General features: G+C 43.7%; 1 protein-coding gene across 1 annotated transcript in view; it reads left to right on the top strand.

Annotated features, from left to right (window-relative positions):
* Nucleotides 1-16,132, top strand: part of ISCA1 (iron-sulfur cluster assembly 1) — a 53,044-nt gene that overhangs the window by 20,565 nt on the left and 16,347 nt on the right. The window contains exons 2-3 of the mRNA XM_068237184.1: nucleotides 10,850-10,903; nucleotides 13,428-13,533. Coding sequence (XP_068093285.1) covers nucleotides 10,850-10,903; nucleotides 13,428-13,533 — 160 coding nt within the window. The remainder of the gene's footprint in view (nucleotides 1-10,849; nucleotides 10,904-13,427; nucleotides 13,534-16,132) is intronic.

Genomic DNA, 16,132 nt, shown 5'->3' with positions numbered 1-16,132 from the left:
ATCTACATATGCACTGCCTACAGGGCTGTTGTGCATCCACTGTGAATGTTGAGCACATTGAACGCTGAGGTGTTTTGTTTATCACCCATAAACCTGGTTCAGATCATGCATGAGGAATGTGTAATAGAGGAAGAATCCCCTCATGCTCCTGCAGAATACCTGCACATCACTCCGACATGTACCCACAGTTACATTGCCTAGGGCCCTCTGTCCATGCCCCCCCATGTCTCCGCTCCCCCTTTGTAACAATTACAGCAGTGCAACTCGCCTTCCTATGGATTTCAGCGTTGTGTGGTCCTCCGCCCCCAGCATGTCAGCACTACACCTGTTAAAGAAAAGTTAACGGCAGAGCGGCTCACCTACCCAGCGGCGGTCGATCTGCAGACATCTCGGTTACCAGGCGGCTTCCCCTAGTGACGGCTCCTGTTAACGACTCATTGAGTCATGGGAAATGACTCATTGAATCATTAACAGGCTCATTGAGTCATTTCCCATGACTTAATGAGTCATTAACAGGAGCCATCACTAGGGGAAGCTGCACGGCTCACCCTAGTGATGGCTCCTGTTAATGATTCAATGAGTCATTTCCCATGACTCAATGAGTTGTTAACAGCAGCCGTCACTAGGGGAAGCCGCCTGGTACGCGAGATGTCTGCAGATCGTCGCCGCTGAGTAGGTAAGCCGCTCTGCCGCTAACTTCTTTTATAGGTGTAGTGCTGACATGCTGGAGACGGAGGACCACTCAGCGCTGGAATCCATAGGAAGGTGAGTTACTCTGCCTTCATTGTTGCTAAGGGGGAGCGGAGACATGCTGGGGGCAGGCGGGCCACACAGTGGGACAAAACGGAGTCCCCGACAATGCGACGGATCAGCGGTTTCTATTGGCGGGCGGTTCTGAAGTCGGGGATTCCCTGCCTTTGGAATATGACGCAGGAACTTTTTTTTTTTTCCCCATGTCTGGGGGAGAAAAAGTGTGTCTTATATTCCAAAAAATACAGTACATTGCCACTCTGGGCTTGGGGGCAAAGGCAGAACTGTACCTCGCAGGGCTGTGGAGTTGGTACAGAAATACTCCAACTCCACGGGTTAGGATTCCTCCAACTCCTCTAATTTGCATATTACAATCTTGTTGATTTGAAAGTATGTAACATGAAATGCATCTCTTAACTGCCAACGGTTAGGAATTTTAAAATCTATGACAGCGCTCCTCTTCTCATAAGCTAGCACCTGTAAAATCAAAGAGACCTAAACATAGTGCATTACTGTTATATTTGCAAGATTTATATTCACAATCACCCAGGTGCAAAATCAGTGCTCCACTCGTGTGTTCACTCCTGGTGCTAATCCACTCAATCCCCTTAAGAAATAAAGGCTCACCAGATGTACTCCACCTGACAGGTGGGTCTATCGCATAAATCACACAGCCAGCATCTGTAGTAGTAGTAAACTTTCATCGGCTTTAATCCAAGTAATCCAATGCCAGAAAGATAAACGGGACCACCAAGCAACTGGTATTGTTTAAAAGAAAATAAATATGTCAGCCCCCCATATCCATCTCACTTTAGATGTGCTTTAAAAGGCAGGGCTGTGGAGTCGGTACAAAAAACATCCTCTTCCTTATGAAACCACCCACTCTGACTCCAGGTGCCCAAAACTCCACAGCCCTGTTAAAAGGTTCTGTGTTGTTGTCAGTATATGTGTGATGCTGTTACACAATTTACAGAGTATGTAGAAACAATTCACAGTTGGTGGATAAGCTTTTAGTTTAATGTCCATACCATAGGTATACAAGCATACTGTATAGCTAGCCGTGCAGATGCCACTTAACCTACCAGTATGTTTTGGCATTGTCATGAGGATTTATAGAATTGTCAGGAATCTTAAATGGATGCAGGGATTGCAAAAGTGACGTAGACATTGTAAGTGAAATCTGGTAGTCAGACGCCATACGCACACTTATCTCGGCAGAAGCAGCTGGTCAGGGCTGTCTCTGCTGAGAATCCAGCTAGTGTACAATGGCCTCAATGGGCTCTATTCATAAAACTTTACCGCAAGTTTTCCGCTCAAAACAGCGGACTTTCCTGACCCTTTAGCAAAGTGGGCATTCATAAAAGCTGTTCCCGCAAGAAAATCTACAATCCCCCAGCAGAGCGAGAAATTTCCGCCTTCTGCAGTGTTTTTCTAGATTCATCTAGAAAAAAGTAACAAAATGGCCATTCATAAAGAGTAGAGGAAGCGGTATGTGGACGGGAAATACCGCTTCCTCTGATTTAGCGAGAAGCCTGCGGATTACATACAAGTGAATGGGACAGACCTCCCAGAGAGAGCAGCGCACGGAGGGACTCTGCCAGAACTGCGATTACTACAGCAGATTGAAAAAGCTGCAGGTAAAAATGAGGTCATAATTATGGGCGACTTCAACTTTCCAGACATTGACTGGAGTATTGAGGCTACCCATTCTGGTAAAAGCAGCAGATTTCTGGCAGCACTACAGGACAATTACTTGACTCAAATGGTAACTGAACCAACTAGGGGGAATGCGTTACTGGATCTGATCATTTCTAATAGACCAGATAATGTATCAAATGTGCAGGTTCAAGAACATTTGGGAAATAGTGATCACAACATAATAACGTTTGATCTGGTGACTGATAGGCCACGGGGCAGCGGGACCACTAAAACTATGAATTTTAGAAAAGCAAAGTTCACTCAAATTAGGCAGGCACTAAGTTTGGTGAACTGGGATAATGTACTACAAGGGGAAGACACTGAAGGGAAATGGCAAGCTTTTAAACTTATACTCAATCAATACTGTAGTATGTATATCCCATATGGAAACAAAATGTCTAGGAATAAAAAAAGGCCTCTATGGATGAATAGAAAGGTTAAAGATAAAATGAAGAGGAAAAAGAATGCCTATAAGGTCTTAAAACAGGAGGGGACCGAGGCTGCACTAAGCAATTATAAGGAGTGCAATAAAAATTGTAAAAAAGAAATTAGGCAGGCAAAGATTGAAGCTGAAAAACAAATCGCTAAGGATATCAAATCTAACCCAAAAAAGTTTTACAAGTACATTAACTCTAAAAAAAGAAAGGTTGACTGTATAGGACTCCTAAAGGATGAGGATGGGAACTCAATGGTGGATGACCAAGGTAAGGCAGAGTTATTAAATGCTTTCTTTGCTTCTGTCTTCACAAAAGAAACAGCACTGTTGCAAACTACAGAGGCGGAAGAGTCTCAATCTTCTAACTGTAATATTAAATACTTAACGCAGGAAGAAGTGAAGGCAAGACTAAATAAATTAAAAATGGACAAGGCACCTGGCCTGGATGGCATGCATCCTCGGGTCCTAAAGGAATTAAGTTCAGTTATAGATAAACCCCTTTATCTTATCTTTTGTGACTCTCTTGCAACTGGCAGAGTCCCAGTGGATTGGCGTACAGCCCACGTTTTCCCATTATTTAAGAAGGGCAAAAAATCTGATCCAGGAAATTATAGACCTGTAAGTTTAACATCAGTTGTATGCAAACTATTTGAGGGGTTACTAAGAGATACTATACATGACTTCATAGTAGAAAATAATCTTATTTCTCAGCATCAACATGGGTTTACTAAAGACAGGTCCTGTTTGACTAACATGCTCAGCTTTTATGAGGTAGTGAATGCTAATATGGATATTGGGAATGCTGTAGATGTGATATACTTGGACTTTGCAAAGGCCTTCGACACTGTTCCCCACAAAAGTCTGGTGCAAAAGTTGAGGATGCAAGGACTGGGGAAGAGTCTGTGTTCATGGATAGGGAACTGGCTAATGGACAGAAAACAAAGAGTTGTGGTCAATGGATCGTACTCAAAATGGGAGACTGTTAGCAGTGGGGTCCCACAGGGGTCTGTTCTGGGTCCAGTGCTCTTCAATTTATTTATTGATGACCTAGTAGATGCAGTAGTGAGCAATGTTGCTATTTTTGCAGATGATACAAAATTGTGCAGAATCATCAACTCTCAGGAAGATAGTGTCATATTGCAACAGGATCTGGATAGGATGGCTATATGGGCACATACATGGCAGATGAAATTCAATGTTGACAAATGTAAGGTCATGCATTTTGGATGTACTAATGGTCTAGCACCATACAAAATAAATAGGATACAGTTGGGGACATCAAACTTGGAGAAGGATTTAGGAGTACTCATTGACAACAAGTTAAATAATCGTACTCAATGCCAAGCAGCTGCAGCTAAAGCTAACAAAATTTTGGGATGCATTAAAAGGGAAATAAAAACTCGAGATGCTAGCATAATATTGCCCCTGTTTAACTCTCTAGTAAGGCCACATCTGGAATATGGAATTCAGTTCTGGGCACCACATTACAAAAAAGATATTGCAGTTTTAGAGCAGGTGCAGAGACGAGCAACAAAATTGATGCGTGGGATGGAAGGTCTCACTTATCGAGAAAGGTTAGATAAACTGGGTTTATTTAGTCTAGAGAAAAGATGCCTTAGAGGGGATCTAATTAACATGTATAAATACATCAGAGGGCAATATAATACCTTTGCGGATGAGCTTTTTGTCCCTAGGCCTTCTCAAAGGACTAGAGGACATGATCTGCGCATGGAGGAAAAACGTTTTAACCATTTATTTAGGAAAGGGTTCTTTACAGTAAGAGTGATTAAGATGTGGAATGCATTGCCACAGGAAGTCGTTATGGCAAACTCTATACCTGCATTTAAAGGGGGCTTAGATGCTTTCCTTGCGTTGAAAGACATCCATGGCTACAATTACTAGGTAATGCCTAATGATGTTGATCCAGGGATTTTATCTGATTGCCATCTGGAGTCGGGAAGGAATTTTTCCCTTTAGGGGCTAATTGGACCATTCCTTGTAAGGGTTTTTTCGCCTTCCTCTGGATCAACAGGGATATGTGAGGGAGCAGGCTGGTGTTGTACTTTATACTGGTTGAACTCAATGGATGTATGTCTTTTTTCAACCAAAATAACTATGTAACTATGTGTTCCAACAGCTTAAGTGTTTCCGCATGCCTTCCGACAGCTTACCGCCAGCCTTCAGCGGGAGATCTCCGCTCTACTATCCCAGCTGCCAACATTTTTATGAATGCCCACCCAGAAGTCTAAAATACCGATGCGGTATTTTCGCTCCACGAGTATTTTCGCAACAATTTTTTTATGAATCGAGCCCATTGTGTCCCTGAAAGATCTGGAGTGCAGGAACAACTCTGCAGAGAGCACTGTTCCCTTCCAGAGATTGCCAAAGAGATGTGTATATAATTTCTCCTTGCATCTCTTAAACCATCTCTGTTCTCTCCTTGCCCCACCAGCTGAAATCCGCTCTCCCATTCGTCGTGCCGCCAACCCTTATTCCCCCTCCGTAGCAACAGAACATATCGTTAGGCTCTCAACTGTGAACAGTCATCCGAGGAATTGAGTCCCATTCACTGTAGGCGATAGTTCTTTTGTGTGTGTGATCCGGATAAAATACTTTATAAAAATGCAAAGTACTGCTTAAACCCCTCCCCCCGAGTGCGCTGACAGGGTCATAAGCATAGCGCCGCCCCCTGCACGCTCCTCGCAACATGACATACTGTCTGCTGGACAGAAAGTTTGCCACTGGGATTCCCGGGTTTCTCCATTGTATTCCTGTAGTTGTGTGCCACACTGCCACCACCAGCATGTTTAAAATACCTGCGTTGCCCATTGACTTACATTACTTCTGTCACCATGGAAGTCCGGTAATGCGCTGTTGGCTTTGCGGCGGCGGATAGGGCATTTCCGGCATTACGCCATAACTGTGCTAGTCCCCATTGCCTTGCATTGCCAGGGTACCGCAGCACAGGTTTGCAAGGCAAGTGTAAAAGGGGCCTGAGGATACAGAGGTTTTCTCATCTTGCAATGACATAAATGAAGGTGCAAACGCTTGCCCAATTGCGGTCAAAAGACACAGCCGTAAGTACTTGGATTTTGGAGATTCATTTTTACAAAATCTTCTATTGACCTCCTAAAGGATGGGTTAAGTGGCACCTCCACCGTGCCCCCCCTTCCTTTGTCCTGCTTGACCAGGTTCTTCTCCAAACCAGGTACTTTTCTATCTCCTCATGGAGGATTCTCAAGGTTTTATTGGTTGTTCAAAAGCATTCCTTGGGCGGCAGTTGCGAATAAACTACCAAATAGTGTGCCAGCTAGTAGGAAAAATTGGCAAGTAGCATAACTATTTTGGCATAGGGACTACTTTTTCAAGAGATAAAAGAAAACCTTCAGAATCCACCATGAAATCATGGACCAGATGCTTCTCCTCTTCCAACCCCCTTTCAATGTTGCTTTAAGAGCAGGTAAACTGCAGGGACAAAGTTAAGCCAACATAAGTACAGTTTAGGATCCCAAATGGCCAGTTTATTGTGCACACTGAACATGGTGCAGTAATGTTTGTTGCTACATTCCTGAAGGACTGCTGCTGAAGATCAAGAATGCAGTTACTGTAACCGACCAGTGGTAGACTTCTCCATCTCCTCATGAAGGATTCTCAGGGTTTTCTTTGCCCCCCCCCCCCCTTTCCTTTTTAATATTGTGTTAAAGAAAACCGGAGGTGGTTCTTGGGGGGGCGCAGATGGGACAAAGGGGCATGTTCTCTGCCTCATGACATGCCTCTGTGTCCCCACACTGCCACTCTATAGCCCACCAAGATTGGCATTATTTGTCATCTCGGAGGTAAACAACGCTCTCCGGAGGCATTCCTCCAGGGTTTCCAGAGCTGCCATTGAGCAGCTATCTCTCCCTAGCTGCGCTTCCTGCCACTCCCCTGCCTCCATGCCCGCTGGTGAGAGAATGAATCTCTTTCCAGCATTGTGACCTAGGGGTCATGAAAGTGGGCCAGTGCAGCCCACAGGAGCAGTGTGGAGCGGCGGTGTTTGAGGCTACTTGATCCGCTCAGCCCCCAGGATGAAGTAGCCTACTTTTTTTTTTTTTTTTTTTTTTTTTTTACATTTTATGAGCCCTTTTCGGGGTACAGTTAAAAATGGCACACCGTTCTGCCAATCAAAAAACGCCTTTTACCGTTTTAATATAAATACATTAAAACGGTAAATAACGTTTTATAAAAGATTTATGAGCAGAACGGTGCGGCATTGCAGGTGGGCTAGTGAGGCAGCGGTGGTCGGGGGGGTTATGAGGCAGCGGGACACTAGGCAGCGGGGCGGAGGATTAAGTGAAGGGAGGATTAGGTAGCATTGGTATACATTACCTTGTCCCGGCCGGCGATCGCTCCTTCACTTCATAGTTAGCTTGCAGGAGTCCTCGTCCAGCCAATCAGCATGCGGAAACTGAAGCCGCATAGTGATTGGCTGGATGCAGGGCTCCTGAAAACTAGCAGAAGAAGTGCAGGAGCGATCGCCGGCCGGACATAGGTAATGTATACCAATGCTACATAATCCTCCCTCCACTTAATCCTCTGCCCCGCTGCCTAGTGTCCCGCTGCCTCACTAGCCCCCCTGCAATGGCGCACCGTTCTGCTCATAAATCTTTTATAAAACGTTATTTACAGTTTTAATGTATTTACATTAAAACGGTAAAAAGCGTTTTATGATTGGCAGAACGGTGTGCCATTTTTAACTGTACCCCGAAAAGGGCTCATAAAATGTTAAAAAAAAAGTAGGCTACTTGATCCTGGGGGCTGAGCGGATCAAGTACTAATCCTACTCCCTGCTGCACCCGGCTGCCTCTCCCCCCGACCCCGCTGCCTAACGTTTTTAAAGATATAAAACTATAAATATCGTTTTTATATTACTCCTGTGCCCTTTTTTATACCGTTGGCGCTGTGTGCCATTTTTGCCTGTTCCGCCTTTTCGGGCTCTCATTAAGAACAGGGTAATGGCAGGAACAAAGGTCAACCATTAACCTGTTAAAAACACCGCTGTATCTTGTAACTATGCCCCTGTGGACTTCACATCAGCACCAGCGGTGTAAATACACATACCGTGGTGTTTACAGCAGCATGCGACCCCACCCCGCCTATCGCGACCTCAACAGTGGCAGAGTACTGACCGGTACTTACCGACCACTGTGCCAGCAGTGAATGATCTTCTGGCATCAATGAGATGCCATTGTCACTCACCACTCTTCACTACTTCCTGTTTGCTGTTCAGTACACAGGATAGTATAAGGATGAACAGAGGCGCTAAAAGGTTTAAAACATTCGGGTGGCGGTGGAGGACCAGCCACACCAAAAAAGACACGATGCTGTCGCTTGAGGTAGAAATAATTTATTCACATACTCCTAGGTAAAACTGCAACGCGTTTCACGGGCACAATCCCGCTTCATCAGGCAATAAACCGGAGTATCACACAGCTTCAGGGTCCAATAACAGCTTGGCACCTCAGAGGTCTGTCTGCCTGTTTTGGTGTAGCTGGTCCACCACCGCCACCCGAATGTTTTAAACCTTTTAGCATATTTTATCCTTTTGGCGCCTCTGTTCATCCTTATTCCGAGTTCTCCACCCCTGGTGGAACTGTTGTACACCCTTTTTTCTTCTATCTACAGAGAGCGACATCTTAGTCCTGAGTGGGGACAGGCTTAATCTCCCCACCTGCCTATACAGTGGTTGCCTCAGGGGTAACCCATTTTTGTAAGTATAATACTTACGATTCATTGTTCTTTTTCCCTATTCCAATACATACTACACCATATTGGGCTCTCGGTTTTTCTGCTTTATCTTCCCTACAGGATAGTATGAAGACATCTAGTGGCCAAAAGTAGAATGCATCAACAAATGTTAATTAATACACCTTCAAATATAAAATAATAAAAAAATACCCAATTTTAACCCCCCTCCTGTCTGTATAATTATAGTTATTTTTTAATAAAAAATTGTAAATGGTTACCTTTTTAGGGGCTTTCTTAACCACTTAAGGACCAGGGCTTTTTTCAGTGATCGGTGCTGCGTGGGCTCTCCAGCCCGCAGCACCGATCAGCAGTGAGCCTTGGCGATCAGACTCCACCCCCCCCCCTTTTCTCCCCACTAGGGGGATGTCCTGCTGGGGGGGTCTGATCGCCGCCGGCTACCCATGCTTTCCGGGCGGGCTCTTCAAAGCCCCCCTCCGCAGCGCTTTCCGCCCTCCCCGGCTTTCCCTACCTCTCCCTTAGAATCTGAGCGGCGCAGGACGGATATCCGTCCTGCGCCTGATAGGATAGGCTTCAGCCTATCATATGCCGGCGATCCCCGGCCAATCAGAGGCCGGGGATCGCCGATCTACGTCACGGTGCTGCTGCGCAGCTGCGCCGTATGATGTAAACAGAGGGGATTTCTTCCCCGCCTGTTTACATTTCGCCGGCGAGCCGCGATCGGCGGCTCTCCGGCTGTTCACGGAGACACACTCCGTGAACTGGCATGGAAAGGCCGCTCGATCCAGCGGCCGTTTCCATGCTATACCACTAATGACCCGCCGACGCCTATCGTTCGGCGGTCGTTAAGTGGTTAATATGTACATGTAGTCCCCGGTTAACGAACGAGATAGGGACTGTAGGTTCGTTCTTAACCTGAATCTGTTCTTAAGTCGGAACAATGTGCTATCTCTGTCCCCTGTGCCTCCAGTGTCCCCCTCTGTGTCAGCTCTGCCCTCTGTGCCTGCTTATGCAAGTTTAAAAGCCATTTTTTCTTTGAATTTTTTAAAATCGATTTTCTCAAAACTACAAGTCCAATTCGAAAAAAAAAATTTTGTCTTGTTCCCATGGAAACACTGAATCCATGCCGTTCGTACCGGCGGGTCGTTCGTAAGTCGGGCGTTCATAAGTCGGGGACTACCTGTATATCTTTACTACTTTTGCAAATTAAGGCTTGTAATTATTGATCTAGTCTAAAGAAACAGAAAAATATACACCTTTTTTATTTCCAAATAAAATATTGTTGCGGTACTTTGTACTAGGGACACATTTTAAACATTATAATAACTGGGACAAATGGGCAAATAAAACATGTCGGCTTTTATCTATCTCAGCACATTTTTATTTTAAAACTACAATGCCTAAAAACTAAGAAATTACTTTTTTTTTTATTTTTTTTTATTTTTATTATTACTCCCTTTAAAATGCTGCTAAGATAAAATAGTTCTTAGCTAAAAAATACCACCCAAAAAGACTAATTTGTGGTGAAAGAAAACTATGTATAGTTCATTTCAGTGTCATAAGTGGCAATAAAGTTATTGGCGAATTAATGGTAGGAGCGCGATGTGTAAAAATTGGTCTGGTTTTAAGGGAAAATAACCTGTGGTGGGGAAGTGGTTAGAATTAAAGTGGACCTGAACTCTTGCACAGCACAGAAGGAAAACGAAGAGAAATGCACCCTGAACGTATTTAGAGAGTTTAGCCTGTTTAATTCCCCCTCATTTGTGTCTAATCACAAGTTGCAATTTGATCTCTCTCCTGTGTCACATGACTATCTAGAGATGACAGAAAAGCTCATTTTGAAAGTGCAGGCTGTAAACAATACGTCCGATTCCATGAATCAGGAAGTAGAAACTGGCAAATTTATTTTAGGATTTGTATCAGCTGTAACATATACATGCTTTTCATTTAAAGGTTATTATGCTGTTGTGTATCTTTTAGTGCAGAGGGGAGTTCGGAGTTCAAGTCCACTTTAACGATTAGGAACAAGGAAACATAGTGCTATGTTTTGAACCACATGCACTGCACCAGGTTTTCTTTCGGATATTAAAAATGTTTGATGATCTAGGGAAGAAAAAGTACTTTTTAGAGCCCTTCAAACTGCCCTGTTCTGGTGTTATGAGTACTGCCAGTATGAAAAGTATGCATAGAAATAAAATGTTTTTTCTTTTTTTTTTCCAGACACCATCTGCTGTAAATAAGGTCAAAGTTCTGCTAGCTGAAAAACCAGACCACGTAAGCAGTTCCTCCGACTCTTCTAACTTAAATATAACCATGTATTTACCCTGTTAGTATGTAACATAAGAGGCATTACATCACTAACAAAGCTTAGGAAATGTAATGCAAACCTGTGATTTAAAAAGGATAAGAAAGTTAGATACCTTTAGTGGAGGGAAGTCTCTGGATCCTCCAGAGGCTTCTCCAATCAATCTTGAGCCCACCACTGGTCGCAGAGACCCTCTTCTCCATGGCTACACTCCAATCAATGAACAGGCGCACTGACGGCCTGTGCCATAGCATAGAGCCAGTCATGCACATAGGGAAAAAGCCAAGCAGCTTAGTATAACTGTGCAGACGTGGGCAGTCATGTGCTGGAAGAAAGTCCTTGTCGGATAGGTTCAGAGGGTTCCAGCGCTGGAACAGGGAGATGGGGAAAGCCTCTGGATTATCCATATGCTTACCTCTACTGAGGTGGAAATATACACTTTAACACGCATCTGAATTCTAAAAAAGGGAATTTTTACTTTACATTCAAGCCCCCTGTAGTGTGTCCGGTCCCTCAGCATCCTCTGGGTCTGCTCTGTTGCGCCATTGCCAGATCTGCAGCTGCATCATTGATTTCCTTTTACACAATACCAGTTGCCTGTCAGTCCTATTGATCTATTTGGTTGAAGTAGTGTCTAAATCACACTCCTGAAACAAGCGTGTGGTGAATCCAGTAGGACTTCAGTCTGATCTGCATGCTTGTTCCGGGTATATGGCCAAAAGTATTTGAGTAAGAGGATTCAGGGGCGTAACTAGAAGGGAGCAGCCGCTGCGATTGCAGGGGGGCACACAGTTTCTGTGGCTACACTTGTTTTGAAGATCATGATGGCCACACTTGTTTTATGACCCTTGTGAGATAGCCATGAAGGACACCAAGGGGAGGCCAGGGAAGGGGTGTGAACCTTGGGGGGGAGGGGGGGGCTGGCCCTTAAAGTTTTGCTTTGGCTCCATGAATTGTAGTTATGCCACTGAAAGGATCAACAGTGCAGCCAGGCAATGTGCATTGTTTAAAAGGAAGTAACTATGGCAGCCTCCACTCAGAGATCCTTTTTAACACTGCCATGCTGACGTGTCCTGTTCCTTCTGTGTCTGTAGTCCTACTACCCTAGTGATACTGAGCAGGACAAGTGAACAGTGCAGCAGTGTGTGAGAATGTTTGGGCAGGTAGCTACACTACATACACTTTGCCACACTTCAGTGCTGCTTCTACATCCGTAAAAACCCTGGGCCGCACAAACGTGCTGCGGGCTACATGCTTGATGGATATACTCTAGTCTAGACATGCTTGTTTCTGCATTGTACTGTATAGCAAACTACGAAAGAAAATGGTGCTGTAGTTCTTAGTATAACTAAAGACTTGCTTGTTGGTATTCTACACTTTACAACTTAAAGCGGAACTGAAGATTGTGCTAAAACGAAGTCTTTCACTTACCTGGGGCTTCTGCCAGCCCCGTGCAGCCTTCCTGTCCCATGCCGGTTCTCCACGATCCTCCGTTTTCCCGCCGCTAGCTACTTTCGTTACCGTCAACTTATAAGTCGACGGCGCCTGCGCGCTCTGAGCCATGCAGGATGCTATTGCGGGTTGGGAACGTGGAAAAAGATGCGCGTGGCTCAGGGCAAGCAGTTGCCGTTGACTTATAAGACGACAGTAACAAAAGTAGTTGGCAGCGGGAGAACGGAGGATCGTGGTTGACTGGCGTGGGACAGGAAGGCTGCACGGGGCTGGCAGAAGCCCCAGGTAAATGAAATACTTTGCTTTAGCACAATTTTCAGTTCCGCTTTAACTAGGCGACCTCACAAACGACCTCGTTTTTAGAAATCTGGTATATATTTGTATTTTTAAGTTGTTTGACTGAATCCGATTGTGTTTTTATATGCTCTGCTTTAGAAATTGTTACAACAAACTTGTTTATGGTAACCTTAAAATTTGTGATACTGTAAGGATTAAAAATGTTGGTACTTGTGTATTACTTCACGCTATCAAAAGCCTTGTGTGAAAATTCTATTTACTTCCCTGGCAAAAGCGAACTGAGCCTCCACTTTCGTTTGCACCAGGTCCAGAGTAACTGTGACACACCCTTCTTGAGTTGGAGGATGTTGGAGGGGGGCCCATGTGCATGGCTGCAAAGAGTGTTTAGTGGCGGACCGGACAAACTAGACAGGATGAGCAGCAGCCAGCTGTTTGCTTGCTACAGAGCACTGTAAAAGCATTTTAGGGGCCAATGATCACTTCCTATTCAAAGACTTGGACAGCCAGCTTTGCTAATTATAGCAGTGGAGGACACAACTATGGTCCCTTGTCTTCTCTTTTTTTGAGTGTCTCTGGTTTGATCTTGGCCAGGGGAGTGAATAGAATTTTGTCACTAAAGTTGGTTTCTTTTGTGCTGTCAACGAGAGTACATAAGTACTTAAATTTATTTGCCTGAACTGATCGTTTTTCAGTCCAGAACATTAGAAGTGTGCAGTCAGTAAGTATTCTCTCCCTATGCAACAGATTGGTTTGAAAGTAGGAGTTCGAACAAGAGGCTGCAATGGCTTGTCCTATTACTTAGAATATGCAAAGGTCAAGGGCGATTCAGATGAAGAAGTAGTTCAAGATGGTAAGACACATTTTTTTTTTTGTATTTTTTTTTTGTGTGTTTAAAATTTTTATTTTATTGTTCAAAAATGTACAAGCCAAGAAAAATCTTACTGTCTCCAACATGGAAAATAATAGAAAGCACAAATGTCATACAATAGGCATATCCATGAAATGTAGGCCCTAACATTGGCTAATGCATGACTGTAATATATAAGACATACACTGTATGTCATAGGGAAATAGACTAAGCCACCCTATGAGCCACCAGGAGCAATTGACCAAGCCCAAGGAGGTACTAATAAGAGGAGCAAAAATAAGCGTGACCTGGGGGCTATATAGGCCGGGCAGTTGAAGAAGGAGGGAATAGAGTCCCCAGAAGAAAAAAGAGATGAAGTGAGAGAAGAATTTGCCAGCCAGCAAAGCGTCAGAAAATCAGAAATTAGCTTCATGAACCCAGAAGTTAGTGACATTCCCCCATACCTTATCAAAAATATGCACTTTGTCTTGTAAAACGGCTGTCAGATGTTTTAATTTGTGTATATATATTTTACTCTATTGTATACTTCAATAATGTTTGGTGGAAGAGGGTCTTTTCAATGTTTTGATATTACACATCTCGCCGCAGGTAAGAAGTGATGAATCGAGCACTGTTGATGAGGTTTCAACTTGGGAATTAAGACACAATTGTTGCTTTTATTTCCCTTTTTAGAATCTGTCAATCAGCTTATTTTGGTTTTATCGAATGAGTTAAAGGATACCTGACCCCAGGCAAAGCTGCCTAAGGTAAGCACAGAGGTGTGTTCATGCTGGCTCCACTTACCTCTGTGCGTTCCTCTCTTTATTCCACCTTGGTCTCTGTAATCACCCCTTGAAAAATCTGACTTTTGGCTAAAAGAGGCAGGCTTGTGTCCTCATATCACGCTCTCACCTCCTCTTATTCCCTCCCCCATTCACTTACCTTAAAGAGACTTTGAAGCGAATAAAATTTTATTTTTACCTGCTAGTTAGCTTAATAGCATTCCAGCGGCAAAATGAGTGCTTAATACCCGAAAAATTCCGGGGCAAACATCCATGACTTTCAAAGTCGTGGATTTTGCTGCCTGGGGAGGCAGAGCTTAGCGCTGTAGCTCTGCCTCTAATAAAGTCAATCTCCGTGCTGATCTCCGCCTCTCCCCGCCCCTCTCTGTGAAGGAAGATTGAGAGTGGCGGCGATTGATTTCTGTAGAGGCAGAGCTACAGCGCTTAGCTCTGCCTCTTTCAAGAAGCGCTCCCTGGATATTCACCGGAGATTTGGGGGGTATAAAGCCCTCATTTTGCCGCGTGAATGCGGCATTTCATCTCTCCTTTATAGTCCTTAAGCTAACTGACAGGTAAAAATAACCATTTTTATTCGCTTCCTCTTTAAGGAACGGAGGAGGAGGAAATGGGAGGGTGATAGGAGAGAACATTGCAGCAAGCCGCCTTTTCCTGTCTGAAAATGTGATTTTGGCCAAAAGTCAAAATTTTCAAGGGGTGATTACAGAAACGAGGGGGGGGGGGGAGAATGAATGGACAATGCACAGAGGTAGGACGATTTAGCATGATGTGCTTTGTCTCAGGTCAGGTGTGCTTTAAGGTGGCCATAGTGCAGGGATTGGCAAAAACCACATTTTTCTGTAGAGAGGATAATTTTGATTGAGGCTGGGTGCACACTCTTTATGCATATGAGTTTGTGCGTTTGTATTGCATTTCCTATGCATTTGTGTTTTGCGTTTTTGTTTCCGCACATGCGTTTTGCGGGCGGTTTTCTATTGTGTTTTGTGTAAATCACTAGGAAGACAACAGGAAGCAGAAGTACATCAGAAAACACTGTTTTGTTTTTTAAAAAAGCATACAAAACACATTGCATTGCGTCACCATTGGCTTTTATTATGTGCGTTTTTTTATGCGTTTTTGAAAAATAAGCAACAAAACCAGCGTTTTTAAAAACTTATAAAACGCATATGCGTTTTTTTATGTGGTGTTTTTTTTTTTTTTTTTTTTTTTTATGCGGCCCATTGACTGACATTGCATGTTTTCCGCAACGCTAGCATTTCTGCTTAGTGTGTTCCCAACCGGAATCTGACAGAAATATTCTGTTGTCAAGAATCAATCAATCAATATTGTCCAATTGAAAACCCTTTTTGATCAGCATTCCAACTGCTGCCTTGAGCATGTAAAAAGAATGTAGGATGGAATACAAATTCACTCAAAATTAAACTACTCTTTTGTAGTAACACTAACGTTCAAAAAAATAGATTTCTAATCCCTTAAATCAACCCATGTATGGCCATTATTGTTATTAACGTGGTTAAGGGCTGTTACAAAAAAAAACAGGTTTTCATTACAACAATGCAGTTTTGTAAAATTAATGTTCTGTAAAATCCAAGCACATCCTGCTTTCTACACATCATACCTTGTTATAAGAGGATTTCCTCTGTTGTTGAGGTTGTCACCTCAGATTCAGCAGTCTCTGTTCCACATCTTATCGTCCTACACACTGGCATAAACTGCTGACACCTAAACTCCTTTTTTCTATTTTAAATTCAAATGAACATAGAATAATTTTACCAGGTTGTTCACAATGAAAATGTAGGCTT

This window comes from Hyperolius riggenbachi, chromosome 1, assembly GCF_040937935.1.
Source record: "Hyperolius riggenbachi isolate aHypRig1 chromosome 1, aHypRig1.pri, whole genome shotgun sequence".
Classification (NCBI taxonomy): domain Eukaryota; kingdom Metazoa; phylum Chordata; class Amphibia; order Anura; family Hyperoliidae; genus Hyperolius; species Hyperolius riggenbachi.
Note: the sequence above shows the minus strand (reverse complement) of the source record. Positions and strands in the feature narration are given on the sequence as shown.